This window comes from Pristis pectinata, chromosome 34 (assembly GCF_009764475.1).
Source record: "Pristis pectinata isolate sPriPec2 chromosome 34, sPriPec2.1.pri, whole genome shotgun sequence".
Lineage (NCBI taxonomy): Eukaryota > Metazoa > Chordata > Chondrichthyes > Rhinopristiformes > Pristidae > Pristis > Pristis pectinata.
Window position 1 is genome coordinate 1,671,141 of NC_067438.1, and position 14,593 is coordinate 1,685,733.

The 14,593-nt window shown below is 53.7% G+C and overlaps 1 protein-coding gene across 1 annotated transcript in view; it reads right to left on the reverse strand.

The window, feature by feature from the left end:
* Nucleotides 1-619: 619 nt before the first annotated feature.
* Nucleotides 620-14,593, reverse strand: part of LOC127585802 (tenascin-X-like) — an 89,954-nt gene continuing 75,980 nt past the window's right edge. The window contains exons 35-46 of the mRNA XM_052043501.1: nt 13,336-13,626; nt 11,941-12,063; nt 11,417-11,560; nt 10,702-10,821; nt 10,181-10,324; nt 9,079-9,209; nt 7,446-7,578; nt 5,902-6,053; nt 3,958-4,054; nt 2,750-2,911; nt 1,451-1,614; nt 620-918 (exon numbers count right to left, since the gene is read on the reverse strand). Coding sequence (XP_051899461.1) covers nt 817-918; nt 1,451-1,614; nt 2,750-2,911; nt 3,958-4,054; nt 5,902-6,053; nt 7,446-7,578; nt 9,079-9,209; nt 10,181-10,324; nt 10,702-10,821; nt 11,417-11,560; nt 11,941-12,063; nt 13,336-13,626 — 1,763 coding nt within the window. The 3' untranslated portion in view covers nt 620-816. The remainder of the gene's footprint in view (nt 919-1,450; nt 1,615-2,749; nt 2,912-3,957; nt 4,055-5,901; nt 6,054-7,445; nt 7,579-9,078; nt 9,210-10,180; nt 10,325-10,701; nt 10,822-11,416; nt 11,561-11,940; nt 12,064-13,335; nt 13,627-14,593) is intronic.

A 14,593-nucleotide genomic window follows, 5' to 3' on the forward strand; every position in this document is an offset into this window, starting at 1 on the left:
CCCACCCCCACACCCCCCGACCTCCCTCCGCCTCTCCCCAACCCTCCACACTCCCCACCACCTCTCCCCATCCCTCCGACCCCCACACTCCACCTGTCCCCCACCCACAACACTCCCCCCAGCCCACCTCCCTCACCTCAACTGTCCCCACCCAATTCCCCTCACCACACCCGTACTCTAATGGCTAATTTCCATTTCCCACCCTCCACACACCACCATCCCTGCAACCCCACCCGACCACTCCCCAACACTCTCCCACCCTCCGTACTCCCCCCACACCCCCCACAATCCCTCTCACCCCACCCCTCCCCTCCCAGGTGTGTGTGTGTGTGACGGAGACCGGCTCGGGCTTAGAAAAGGCACACCGAATGTATTTCCAAACATCTGAAAACAACAACACATGATTCCAAACCAAGTACAGAAGGTGAACTCTGCGTGGATCCAGTGGGCGGGGTGGAGTCGGGGACCGAGTCTCATGCTCTCAAGCAGCGTAAGTGAAAGTCGAGTGATCCGGGACCTGCGTCGTCCAGCCCCGGGCGTTTGCAAACCCCGAAACCATACCACCCCCCGCCCCCCCCCCCCACCCCCGCCAACATTCCCTAGGTGTAGGGTGGGCCGAGTGGCCGTTCCCCTGGGCAGGGGCGAGGCCGTCCCGGCCACCTGCTGTTGGCGGGGCTGCGAGGCCAATGCACCTGGATCCCAGCGGAGCAGAAACAAAGGCGATAATGTGGGCATCGGTGACGGCGACAACATCAGGCATTGGGTGCGAGAGTTAGCTGCAAGCTCTAGTGAAGTCCCTGCGGCAGACCCTCCACCTCACTCCCTCCTGGCCGCCCTGCTGAAAGTGTGAGGCCGCATCTTCATCTCTGTGAAGGGGATGGAGAACTCGAAGCCTTTCCAGCCGAACCAGTTTACACCCTGCGGACGGAGAGCAGGCGGTGAGGACACAGCGCAGCTCGGCAGCAACATGTCCCCGCGGACCGGGGGGCGGAGGCGGGGGAGGGGGGCACAGAGCAGGAGGGAGGGAGACGGGGGAGGGGGCGGGGGAGGGGGGCACAGAGCAGGAGGAAGGGGGACGGGGGAGGGGGCTGGGGAGGGGGCACAGAGCAGGAGGAAGGGGGACGGGGAGGGGGCTGGGGAGGGGGACAGAGCAGGGGGGGGCGGGGAGGGAGGGAGTAGCAGAAAGAGTGAGGGTGAAAACCAGAGGATGCGGGAAACTGAGGGTGGGGCCGGGAGGTCGGAAGGTGCGGGAGGGAGGGGGAGGGAGGGTGGGGTGGAGGTGCTGGGGGGGAGGTGGGGGGAGCTGCGGGAGGGGGAGAGGGCGGGTGGGAGGGGATGAGTGGTGATAGGCACCGATTGAGAGTGGAGGAGGGTGAGAGAGAGCGAGGTTTGGTCTGAGGGGGTAGCCGGTGGGTGAGGGGGGGGGGGAGGTGAGGTGGACAACTGGTACCTGGTGGTCTCTGTTGTTGCCGTACTCTCCGTTAAGGTTGACGCGATGGCAGTTCTGGTACCACCAGCCTCCCCTGTAGGAGAAGGCGCAGTTGGTCAGGGCGTTGTCGTTGTCTACATCCACAGTGGTGAAGTTGCTGCCCCGGTGGTAGGACAGAGAGTTGCCTGTGAGAAGAACACGCATGTTTACAGGACTGTTGGGAAGGTGAGGGAAGGAGCTGGGACTGTTTTTTTGAAACAAAGTAAACTTTAATAAAGGAAACTATATACAATAATAAAAACTGTTCAAACCTTTACATTCGTGTACAGTTCAATTCTTAGTGTTACCTTTTTATATATAAAAAACACAGCACCGATGCCACACGTCTGGCTCCCTGGGGTGATACCCCAATCCCATATTTACAACCTTTGAGCAGCTTCCTCGCCTGACCCTGCTCCTCCTTCTCCTGTGGCAGAAGAGCCCTAAACCGTCGTCCTTCCCCACCGAGCCCTCGCGCTGGCTGCACCCAAATTCAGTGCGTCCCTCAGCACGTACTCCTGCAGCCTGGAATGTGCCAGTCAGCAGCATTCCCCTACGGACATCTCGCGGTGCTGGGAGACCAACAATTTTCGGGCAGACCAAAGGGCGTCTTTCACCGAGTTGATGACCTTCCAGCAGCAGTTGATGTCCGTCTCTGTGTGTGTCCCCGGGAACAGCCCGTAGATCAGAGAATCCTCTGTTACGCAGCTGCTGGGGATGAACCGTGACAAGGAGCCCTGCATCTTTCGCCACACCCTCCTCGCAAACCCACAGCCCGCAAAGAGGTGGGCGACCGTCTCACCCCCAGCGCAGTCCTCCCGGGGGCAGCGTGCGCTGGGGGTGATGCCCCAACCATGCAGGACGGATCTGACTGGGAGGGCCCCTCTCACCGCCAGCCAAGCGAGGTCTTGGTGCTTGTTGGTGAGTTCTGGCGATGAGGCATTCTGCCAGATGGTCTGGACAGTCTGCTCAGGGAACCATCCCATGGTGTCCATCGAGTCCTTCTCCTGCAGTGTCTGCAGGATGTTCCGTGCTGACCACTTCCTGATGGACTTATGTTCCAAGAGGTTGGTCCAGAAGAACTTTTCCACGAAGGACAGGTAGTGCGGCAACATCCAGCTGACTGGGAGGCCGTGTGGCCACGGGGCCAGGCCCATCCTTCGCAACAGCCAGGATGGGTAGAACCTAGGCACGTAGTGACACTTGGTGCCCACGTACTTGGGTTCCGCGCACAGCCTGATGCAGCCACAGACGAACTTGCTGACCCGGCCGGTCACTCACCCGCGGTGCCGGCGTACTTCCCCAGCCCCAGCTGGTACTTCATGTTGGCGCCCTCCACCACAAAGTTATCATAGGTGGCGTACGCGGTCTCCTCGCCGGCGCGCAGGTCCACCCGCAGCTCGAAGTGCTGCTGCGATGTTAGTTGATGCAGCTTCTCCAGACCTGGCGAATGAAAGGAGCCCGGGGTTAACGAGTGGAGAGCCAGGTGAATTCCCAACATTTGCAAAACTTGGACAATGGGTGTGGAAAGGCCGGGAAGTCCGAGCCACACCCCATGATGGCAGTACCTTGGGGCAAACTCTTCCCAACCTCTTCACACCCACCTCCACCCTCCCGCGACTGGTACAGAGTAATATAGCATGGAAGCAGGCCCTTTGGCCCAAAAGGTCCATGCCGACCAAGATTCCCATCTAAACCAGTCCCATTTGGTCCATATCCCTCGAAACCTTTCCCATCCATGTACCTGTCCAAGTGTCTTTTAAATGTTGTTGAAGTACCTGCTTCATCCACTTCCTCTGGCAGCTCGTTCCATGTACGGATCACCCTCTGGGTGAAGAAGTTGCTCCTCAGGTCCCTTTCATACCTTTCCCCTCTCACCCTAAACTTACATCCTCTAGTTTTTGATTCCTTTTCCTTGGGGAAGAAGGATTGTGTGCATTCCCCCTATCTGTGTCCCTCATGATTTTGTACACCTCTACAAGGTCATCCCTAAGCTCCAATGAATAAAGTAGGAGCCTGTCCAACCGCTTCCTATAACTCATTCCCGTAAATCTTCTTTGCACTCTTTCCTGCTTAACGATGTCTTTCCTATAACAGGGTAACCAAAACTGTCCACAGGTTCTTCCTACCAGAAGCATCTGCCTACATCAACCAGTCAACAGTGCACTAACATCCTCCTGCTGGGGTTTAGAGTTACTGCATCATTACTGGAGGCAGGAGGATGGAATTACACTGTGACATGTTTACGTAGAGGATTCCCATTTTAAACGAGGTCAGAAGAAAATTGTTGATTGGAGGGTGTACAATCCTATAATTTTAATAACGTCAGAGAAATACGTGAACTCTCTGTCCTACCATCGGGCTCATTTCCTGTTATCTGGAGCTCTAATGAGCACAATAAGGATGGAAGGTGTTTGTGAGGCAGGGAGCGGCTCCTGATCTCCAGCCCCCTTCGGGTACCCCAGCTGTAACCACCTTGTGCTGCTTACCCAGCCAGTGTTCCTCAGTGAGGTCCCCAAATCCAGCCACGTAGTCCTTCCAGGTCCGCGTGAAGTTGACCTTCCCATTCATTCTCCTCTGGAAAACCTGCAGGAAGGGGACAGGAAAACCAGCACATGGATCCTGAGCACTCTGTGAAGGTAATTTGTATCTGCCTTCATTAGGGAAGTGGGTGCTTCCAGGTAACAGTGAAGGAAAGGATAGTTGAGACACTGGTAGCATGGAGGTATTGGGAAAGGTTGGCTGAACTTAAAGTGGGTAAGTCACCGGGACCAGATGGAATGTATTTGAGGAAACCATGGGAGGCCAGTCAGTTAGCCCACGATGGTAGAAACATTGATCCAGGAAAGGATTAAATAATCACCTTGAAGAAAATGGATTAATTAAGGAAAACCAGCACAGATTTGTTCAGAGCAGATCATGTCTCATTGATTAGTAGAATGTTCATGGACTTCCAGAAGGCTTTTGATGAGGTGCCAAATAATAGGCTTCTCAGCAAAGTCAAAGGACATGGCATAAAAAAGGCATTGATGACATGGATACGAAATTTGCTAAGTAACAGACAACAGTGGATAAAGGTAAAGAGTGGTGTTCCTGAGGGCTCATTGCCCTTTTGTATGATCTGTATGAATGACCTAGACTTGAGGGTGCAAGAACAATTTCTAAATTTGCAAAGCTTAGCATTAAGTGCAAAGGGGTCAGTGACAGGCGGCAGCTAATTTTACACAGGCTGGTGGAGTGGGCAGATGAGGTGAGAGTTGGTGTATTCTGATAACAAGAACAAACAGACACAATATGGATTAGCAGAAATTATTCTGAAAGGGGTTCAGGAGCAGCAAGAGCTGAAGTGTATGGGTGCATAAAGCACTGAAAATGGAAGGTCAGGTTGTGAAAATGATGAGTAAGCTACGTAAAATTCTGGGCAAGATAAGCAGAGGCATAGAATATAAAAGCAGGAAAGTTCTGAGCCTTTATAAGAACCCTAGTCTGCCCTCAAGAGGACTATTGGGTTCAGTTTTGGTCACACATTAAGGCAAGAAGTAAGGACTTTAGAGAGGGCCCAGCTATGATTTACAAGACTGTTTCCTGGCTAGAGGCACTACAGTTCCAAGGATGGGTTGGAGATGCCGGCACTACTTTCTTTGCTGAGGGCAGATTTGATAGAAGTGGATAAAATGATGCAGGAGTGTTTAGAGGGGAGATATTTAGAGTGGAGGGCTCTAGGTCTTGTCAAAGGTATAAAGGGTAAGAGAAACATTTGTTACGCAACGTGGTATCTGGAACACATTGGCTGCAGATGAGGTGAAGGCAGGTTCCATTGTGGCCAAGAGGGAACTGGAGAAATATATGGCAGAGAAAAATTTGCGGGGCTACAGAGAAAGAGCTGGGGGTGGAACTGAGAGTTGCTCTGGTAGAGAGCCAGTACGGACACAACAGGCTGATCAGTGGCTGAAGGGGCAGTGAGGGCCTTTACATTGTCCAGTGTAAGTGTCGGACTGGAGATACTGACCATTAAACTGGTGACTCAGGAAACACCAGGGTGCTCTGTAATCTTCAATGTCCTAACACAGACTCCCCACTCCCAGCACTGACCTTACCTCTGATTCTGGCCCCAAGGGCCCAGTTCTGACTCCATGCACTGTATTGAGCCCTGTGATCGCACCTATGACCCCCCTCCCACCCCTGGATCTGCCCTTACACGACAGATATCTGAGGAGATTTCACCTCCGGATCGTTACCCTGCAGCCTCTCCACCTCCACCCAACCAGACTCTCCTCCTCCCAATGTGAATCATTGTAGAACTAATTAACAGAACCAATGAAGAAATTTAAAACAAATGCTCTCTTCTGAAAACCTGGCCTTCTCTCCCAGGAGATGAGTAAATAACTCCCTGGGACCATAGGACCACCCCATCCCATGAACGTGGAACTTACGATCCATCCGCCGCCATCAGTGGCCATGTCACAGAAGACTCTGATCGGCTTCTCCTTGTTTCCGTTCAGGTAGAGGGTGGCGACGCTGGAGTTGGTCCTGCCATTGCTGAGTTCCTCCCCGCAGTTCTTGGGGAATGGGATGTGCACCGAGACTGTGGGAAACATCATAGAGAGAGGGAGAGAGGGAGAAAGGTGATCCCAGTGTAAACAATCGCAGACAGCACACCTGCATGGATATTCCTGTCCTGCCGAGTCCAAAACTGGGAATGGGTGGGATTTCCGAACCTACTTTAGCTCCTTAAGATGCAGAACAAACTATGAAGGCTGGTCCATGAGGAGGTGGGAGGCAGCAACCTGCTGTGGGGAATGGTAGCCCTGTAACTCAGAAACCTGGTAACCCAGAGGTCACCAGTTCAAAACCCACAGCAGAATTTGATCTGAATTTAGGAAGAATGGCCTATGTTTTGGGGTGAGTGATCGAGTGTGAAACTGCGGCTATTTGATGTCATTGAACTTGGAAACAGACGGGAATTTCAGGCTTTCCACAGATGTGCGGTTGTGTGGAGTTCGGACTTTGGTTCACTCCACCTCTGCACACCAGAGTCAAGAGAAACCTCTTGAATTGATGTGGACAAGATATTTTCAAACCAGTCTCCCTAGTTCCCTGTAAAGGTTAAGCTTTGTTACAGGTCCGGGTAAATATTTTATGATGTACCATATTTTCTGTCGTAATTATTCCCAGCAACTCTGTGACCACAAAAGTTAATTTTTTATACGGATTGCAATTTTCTCAGATAGCGGCTCAGTTATAAAGGCTATCAAATGAAAATAATGAGGGGAGGGAGGGTGTGTTGAGGGTGAGGGCAGTTGGGTGGTGTAATCAGGTTGAGGAGAGGAGAGAGAGGGGGTTTTGTGAGCTGGTTCAAGGGCAGAGAGAAAGGGAGGTGTAGGGGAGGAGGGAGGTGGTAGAGGAGAGGCATGGGGAGGATGGGACGAGCAAGGTATAGGGAGGAGGGGGGAGTGGTGGAGGAGGGAGGTGTGGGGAAGGAGGAGGGTGTGGGGGAGGAGTGGGGTGTGCATAGATTAGGGAAGGTAGAGTTCTGTGGGAATTATGGGGAGGTTTAGAGAGGGAGGGAGGCATGAGGGATTTGGAGGAGGGAGAGAGCTGTGTTGGGGTAGAGGGAAGGAAGGGAAGTATGAAGTGAGTTGGAGGAGGGAGGGACGTGTGAGGGGACTGAGGGATGGAGGTGTGAGGGGACTTTTGGAGGGCGTGGGGCAGGGAGATGTGGGGGGTACTGAGGGAGGATGTTGTGAGGGGACTGAGGGAGGGTGGGGGCAGGAGGGTGTGGGGGTCTGAGGGAGGGAGGTGTGGGGGGGATTGAGGGAGGGTGTTGTGAGGGGACAGGGAGGGCAGGGGCAGGAGGGTGTTGGGGACTCGCATGACAGGGGGCAGGAAGGTGTGGGGGGACTGAGGGAGAGAGGTAGACAGGTATGCGGGGTGCTGTGGGGCTGCAGACCCCGACCACTGATGGACAGACACCTACCTGTGGTGAAGTGGGCTGTGACGGCTGCCAACTTCTCGCTGTCCCTCAGCCCGTGCAGTCTGACCGTGTACTTGGCTCCTGGCAGGAGCTGCTGTAGCTGGTGGCTTGTTGTCCTGGAGTCCAGTGTCACTTGCTGTGGGGGGAGATTGACCGAGAGACTCAGCGAGCAGAGGACCACTTTACAGAGAAGGGACTGCTCCCCCCACCCAACTGCTGCCTTTGATGAAAAGGTTCCCGACGTCTCCCTGCGTCCGGGCTCTGATTCCCATAGTTCCGAGCTCCTGCCACTGTGGATATGGCTGATCAAACCGTTTAACCTTCTCTAACCATCTGAAACTGCTGATGCAAGACTACCTGGTGTTAGGGGGTGTAGAGAGGAGGGATGGGGGGTGGCGGGATGGGGTGTGTCAGTGGGAGTGGGAGCGTGGGACGCAGGGCAGGGAGAGGTGGTTTTGGATGGGGAGTTGCTGCTGTTGGAGGCTGTGGGGTTGTGTGGACAGAGCTGAGACAGGATGGGTTCAGTGAGAGGTGTTGGGATGGGAGTTGCTGGTGTTAGAGGGACAGAGCTGCAGGCAGAGGTGGTGGGATGAGAATTCGGGGCAGGGGATGGTGGGGCAGATGGTGGGTGGGAGACAGTGATAATGGGACAGGAGGGAGGTGCTCGGGCGGAGGTCTGAGATGGGGACAGGGTAGGGGTTGTTGTGGTGGTAGGAAGCGGAGGTGGGACCTGGGACATGGGGTGCTCATACTCTGGAGCAGGATGAGGACATGGATGGGGTCTATGGTGGTCCCAGGGCACTACAGAGGTCCCGGGCAGTGTCTGGTTTGTTTCTTTGGTCTGGAGGTGTGAGCAGGACAGCCCTGACTATCAGCTGGATTCTTCCCGCCCTGGTGGTTGACAAACATTTACACTGAGGAGTTAAGTGTCTGATGTTGGGCACTGAAGGAATCCGGAGAATCCATGGTGTCACTGCATCGGCTGTGATACAGGGGCTAGAGCTGCCTGGTGGACAGGTTGTGCAGACCACCCTTGCACTGTTCACTTCTGACGTAGAACCACCCCCCGCGCCAAATGAGACTCACAGGAATGTCCCAAGGAAAGCCCGAGCCTTAGCTGCAGAGGGAGCCTCACCAATGAAGGGACTTGCAGAGCTCGGAGCCAGGCAGCTGAAGGCATGGCTGGCTATGGCAGGGAGATGGGAATCATGGATAATCCGGTGGCTGGAACTGGAGGAGCACAGAGATTGGAAGGTTGCAGGGAGACGAGGGCTGAGGATTGGAAAACTCGGGATGTTTAACTGAGAGCCAGTGTAGGTCAGTGGGGGTGAGCAGGATGGAGAGAGTTGGATAAACTTTGGATGAGTTTTAAGACAGCAGAACAAGGGCGGTCAGTGAGGAGAGGGTTGGGCTGGTTGAGCCTGGAGATGGAGAGTTTCTGTGGCGGGGGGAGTCAGGCAGTGTTACAGGGGAGGAGATCCCTGTCTTGGTGAGAAGGTGGCTGATTGGCTGTGGGAGGGAATCCTCATGCATGATGTCACTGCTTCAGAACTCCACATTACACCAACCCTTCCCCTTTGGTTCCCTGGGGTGGAGCAGGTCATGCCTGGTGAGTTGGCAGATGGTGGACAGTTACCTGGAGCTCATCCCCTTTGATCCCATAGAGAAGGAGGTAACCCGTAACCCCTGCTCCCTGGCTCTCCCACGAAACCAGAGCCTCAGTGGATGTGATGTCGTGCACGGTGAGGCCACTCTGCAGCCCAGAATCTGGGGGGAGAAGAGACAACAATTAGAGTAAAGCACCAGCAATTTGAAGCCCTTGGATATTCCAAAGTTCCTTACAACCAATGAAGGTCCTTTGTAATGTGCTCACTCACAAAACTCCATGCCTCAGTCACTTTGCACAATAGAAGTTCCCACAGCTCACAACGTGATGACTGCCTGTTGTTGTGACATTGGTTGACTGGTTGACATTGCCTCTCAGATACCAGGAGGAACTGCACTGCTTGTCAAAGTGGTGGTTGTGGGATCTTTGCCATCCACCAAATGGGGCCTCAGCTTAACATCTCATCCAAAAGGCAGCACCTCTACCAGAACACCACTGGGGAATCCAGGGCATCACTGACACCATAGCTGGAGAACCACACACAGATGTTTGGCCTCATTTACAGAGAAAGGCACTTTCACTGGAGGCTACAGAGAGAAGGTTCATTAGGTTGAATCCTGGGAAGAAGGGGTTGTCTGATGAGGAAAGGTTGAACAGGTTAAGTCTTTACTCATCGGGGTCTACAAGAATGAGAGATTGAAATCTTATTGGAACTGGCTTCTGGGGAGATGTTTATGGGGGAATCTACACCTAGGGGACTTGGTTTCAGAGGAAGGTGGCAGTAAGAAGGATGTTCCTCCTGGAGGCTGGGAAATCTTGGAGTTCTCTGTCCCAGAGAGTGACTGAATTTATTCAAAGCTTAAAAGGTCTACAGGGGAGTAATGGGGAGCAGTGGAGCTGAGGGCAGGATGAGATCAAGGGGCAAATTGCCCCACCCTCGCTGCAACTTCTCATGCTCTAGTGTGTCGACCTAGATTTATGGGCTGAGACTGGAGTGGGATTTGGATCCAGCGCCAAGCTGTACACAGAGCCCCGTCTGTGGTAGGTAGGTGAGCTGTGTGTGTGGAACATGGGCAGAGGGACCAGGGTCCAGTCACGTGCGGATCTGCCCTCCACCCCCTACAAAACTCACCTGTGGTGAAGCTGCCCCTGACACCGGAGCTCCTTCGTGCGCCCTGTACGCTGTAGATCTCGGCTGTGTACATGGTGTTTGCACTCAGACCCGTGAGCTGCAGTTCCGCACTGTTACTGGAGACAGTCTTCCTGATGGCAGGAACTGTGAGAGACAAGGAAGCGCTTGAAATGTACCACTGCTCCAAGGGCCAATTCCAAGACAGAATGAATGGGTTAAATGGGGGCATAGGATAGCCTTCAGCTGGAGGCTTGCGTGGCTGTGTGACAGGCCAACTCTCCCACAGAGGCCCCAGAACCATTACAAAGGGTCGCTTTAACAATAGGTGGAGTGCAGACCAGGGTCTCTGCTACGGTACACACTGCGTGTGGACCGTGCACTGCGCCTGGATTATGTACAGTGGGTAGGGTGCATGGTTCATGTATAGTGTGTGGGGTGCACGGAAGGGTGTACAGTGTGTGTTGGGGATGGGTTTGTGATGTGTTAACCTCTCTGGGTGACCCCCGAGTCCCTGCACTCACCTCCTTCTGCCTTGTAGCTGATGACGTAGTGGTCGATGGGTGCAGTCGCTTGTTTCCACACCAGGATGGCCTGTGTTTCTGAGATGTTGATGGCCTTTAGATGGGATGGAGGATCCGGAGCTGGGGACGCAGTGACAGGGGGTTATTCACACTCAGACATGCAGAGTAGCCTCAGGCTTTCCACCACAGAGACCAGGGTGAACCCCTCCACAACTCTCAGCACCAGTCTCTGGGGAGTGCCTGCTCTCAAACTGACTCGACCAGCAGCTCATGCCTGACACAGGTTGTTTTGTCAGTGAGGACCAGGGACAGAGGGAAGGGGCAAAACTGGGTAGAGGGCAGAATGCTCAGGACTCTTTGACACATGAGGGCTGGGGAAGGGTACAGGGATGGCAGAGGGCTGGGGAGATCAGGTCAGGTGGAGGTCCTGGGGTTGGGGAGTGGACACGGGTCGGGGTGGGGAGTGGACACGGGGAGGGGACGGGTTGGGGGCAGCAGGACATCAGACATCTGGGGGAGAGGTGGAGCTGGGCCTGGGGAGGGTGGGGACGGTATCGGGTGGGAGATGGGGATCAGGTCAGGTGATTGACGCCGCCGTTGTTGAGTGCCTGGGTATAGTCGTTAGCACCCCTCCCCCTCCTTCCCTTGCCCCCACCCCCACCCACAGGACCTCCACATGCCTGCTCCCCTCTACCCTCTTCCCACTGCCCCTCACCAGTGGTGAAGTGGTCCAGGATGGGGGGGCTCTCCACCTGCCCCCGCATGGGCACCAGGTTGACCTCATACTGGGTACCGGGCACCAGGCTGCTCAGGGTGACGTTGGTTCTTCTTCCATCCACACTCATGCTCCTCGGTTCACCTGGCAAGCACAGAACCTGGGTTAAAGGTCATGGACACACAGCGGGTGGGGTTAGAGGTCACAGACATGTGGTGTGTGGGTTTAGTGGTCATGGTCACAGTGGGCAGGGTTGGAGGTCACGGACACACAGCGGACAGGTGAAAGTTTACTAACGTCCCTGTGATTAAAGTTCAGTAACCAAGATACAACCTGGGGTAGGAGTGCATTGAAGGACGGGGTTGGGACGCTGGAAGGTTCAGACCCTGGACAATGATTGCTTTCTCCTCCTGTCCTCCCAGGAGGAGGAGGAGGAGGATACTGCTGCAGCTCCCACTGGGCCCTTCCCTCACACCAACTGCAGGCTGTGGCTCTGGCCCCCTGCCAGTCACCCAGCCCTTTACCTTGTCTAGTTGGCACGTAGAAAATCTTGTAGGTGTCGACGGGCTCCAAGGCTGCTGCCCAGCTGACGGTGACAGAGGTGTCACTAATATCTGTGAACTTCAACCCGCTCTGGCTCTCCTGGGCTGGAATGAGACAAAGTGACATAACAATTAGAGTCTGTGTGGGGAGCGGTGTGAGGATATGGGGGCACTGGGGTGGGGAGGGGAGGGAAGGTGAGGGGAGGGGGGCTACTGTACCAAACTCCAGGGAACAGCAACACCTGACCAGAGGAGAGGAGGTGACCCACAGAGGTTGTAACCACAACAAGGAAATGGTACCCACTGGACCACCAACCAGCCAATGGCAGGTATGCCAAATATTATTGGCTGGGTGCCAACCAATCCCAAACCTCCGGGGATACCTCTCCCAAATCACACAGACCAATCCAGTCAACAGTTTGTTGCCCACCCCGAATTATCCCTTCTTGAACCAGCTTTGAGCTTGCAGTCTGTGTGGTGCAGATGTTCATACAGTTCTGTTGGAGGGGATGTTCCAGGGTTTAGACTCAGTGCCAATAAAGCATGGGCAACCATTTCCAAATTGGGATGGTGTGTGACTTGGAGAAGCTGCAGGCGATGGTGTTCCTCTGAACCCGCTCCCTTCTTGCTGGTAGAGATCACAGGCATCAATAGGTGAAGCGAACAACTGTGGTTCATTTTGTGGATGGTACACACTGGCCATTCAGCCCCTCGAGAATGACGCAGGAATCGGAGGCAACCAATCAGACTCTTGCACCTGTTACATAGGAACAGGAGGAAGCCATTTTCATTCCCCCAAGCTTGTTCCACCATGGGATGATGGCAGATCTTGTCCAGTTCCATATTCCCACCTTTCCTCATCCCAGATTCCTTACAGTTAATAAAATTCTCTGATTTAAAAATGATCAATCAACCTGACATCAATGGCCACTTGAAAGAGAGTATTTCAAACCCCCTCCACCCTCTGTGTGCACAGGGACTCTGAACTTCTCTCCTGAAACCCTGATTCTGGGTCTCTGCCCCCTCATCCCTGACTTCCCATGAGTGGGAATAGATTTCCTCCAACTGCTCCTCTCGATAATTTGGGCATTTAAAAAGCTGTGGGTCCTGTTCTTCTGTCATTGAATCCAATGGTGCCAGACCAGCTGCAGACACACAGGGGACTGGAGACTTTAATGGTCCTGATGAGCTCCAATTGTGGAAACTGGGAAGCCCTTATCCTGAAACTCTGCTCCCTCTGCTCTCCAGCCGAGAGAACCAGCTTTTTGGAATGAAAACCATTCCAGTGGATATCAGTGAAGAGACTGGTGTCTAACAGACCACAGGGAATCTGAGGGCCCTTGGGCTCCAGGAGTATGGGCGGAGCCCTGTTGTTACCTGTTCGAGCTGCGATGGGAATGGGATCTGTCTGTTGACCATCCAAGATGCCGTAGAGAGAGAGCTGGTATTCCGTGCTGGGGGTCAGATCTGTAATGGTGATGTGCCGAAGGTTGCCAGGGGCCATGACCTCCTTGGAGGCCAGCCGCCCCTTTGTGTCCCTGTAGCGAACCAGGAATGAGTCAAAGGCTCCTTCTTCCACTGTCCAGGACAGCTTCAATCCATGCGAGCTGACATCAGAAACCAAGAGTCCTCCCAGGGTACTGATCGAGGTGGCAGGCACAGGGACTGCTACAGAAGGGGTGAAGTGCAGGGTTAATGTCCAGGGAACCAGCATCAATGCCAGCCGGCAGAGAAGGCCAATCACCTGGCCAGCCTCATCTCCATTATCCAGGAGTCACTGTAGGAAGCAAAATCAACCCCTTCCTGTTCCATCCCACAGACTGCCGCTCCTGGAATCTTCTCATCCCAATCTCACAGTCTGCCATTCCCAAAATCCCCCCATTCTCATCCCAATCCTGCCATCCCCTAAATCAACATTTTGATTTGTCTCACAGCCTTCCATTCCTGGAATCCCCCCATTCTCACCCCAATCCCACAACCTGCCACCCCCTAACTCAACCCATTTCTCACCCCAATTCCACAGGCTGCTGCTCCTGGAATCCCCCCATTACCATCCCAATCCCACAGCCTGCCACTCCTGAAATCTTCCCATTCCCATCCCAATCCCTCAGTAGGCTTCTGCTGAAATTTACAAATTTCCACTTGAATCCCAAAATCCATCCCTTTGGAAATCATCCCAGTCCCACAGCCTGTCACATCTTGGGAAATCATCACACTCCCGTTGGACTTCAGGTATCTGTTATCTACATTACATAACACCCCCCTCCCCTTTCTACCCTGTAACCCATATTTTCTATGTAATTAATATGATGCAGTCTTGTGGCTTCAAGATTTCATGAACACTAATTGGAAATATTCCTTTGGACATAAGACCAGAAAGTCTTCAGGAACATCTCAGCCTAAACTGGAGCCAAAATACAGAATGTCTCTGGAAATGAAGTTAGCATTAATTAGGGGCTGGTGATTAATGTAGAAATCTCATCTGTGAGAGAGAAATTCTGGTTTCAGTTCCTGGAAGGAAGGGAGAAGGAATGAGAATTCCAAAGTCAGGCACGTTCAGCTGATAAAAGGCAAGAGCTGCAGGCACAAGCAGTTGGAATATTCAGCTTAATTTTGACATTTCCTCTCATTTTGG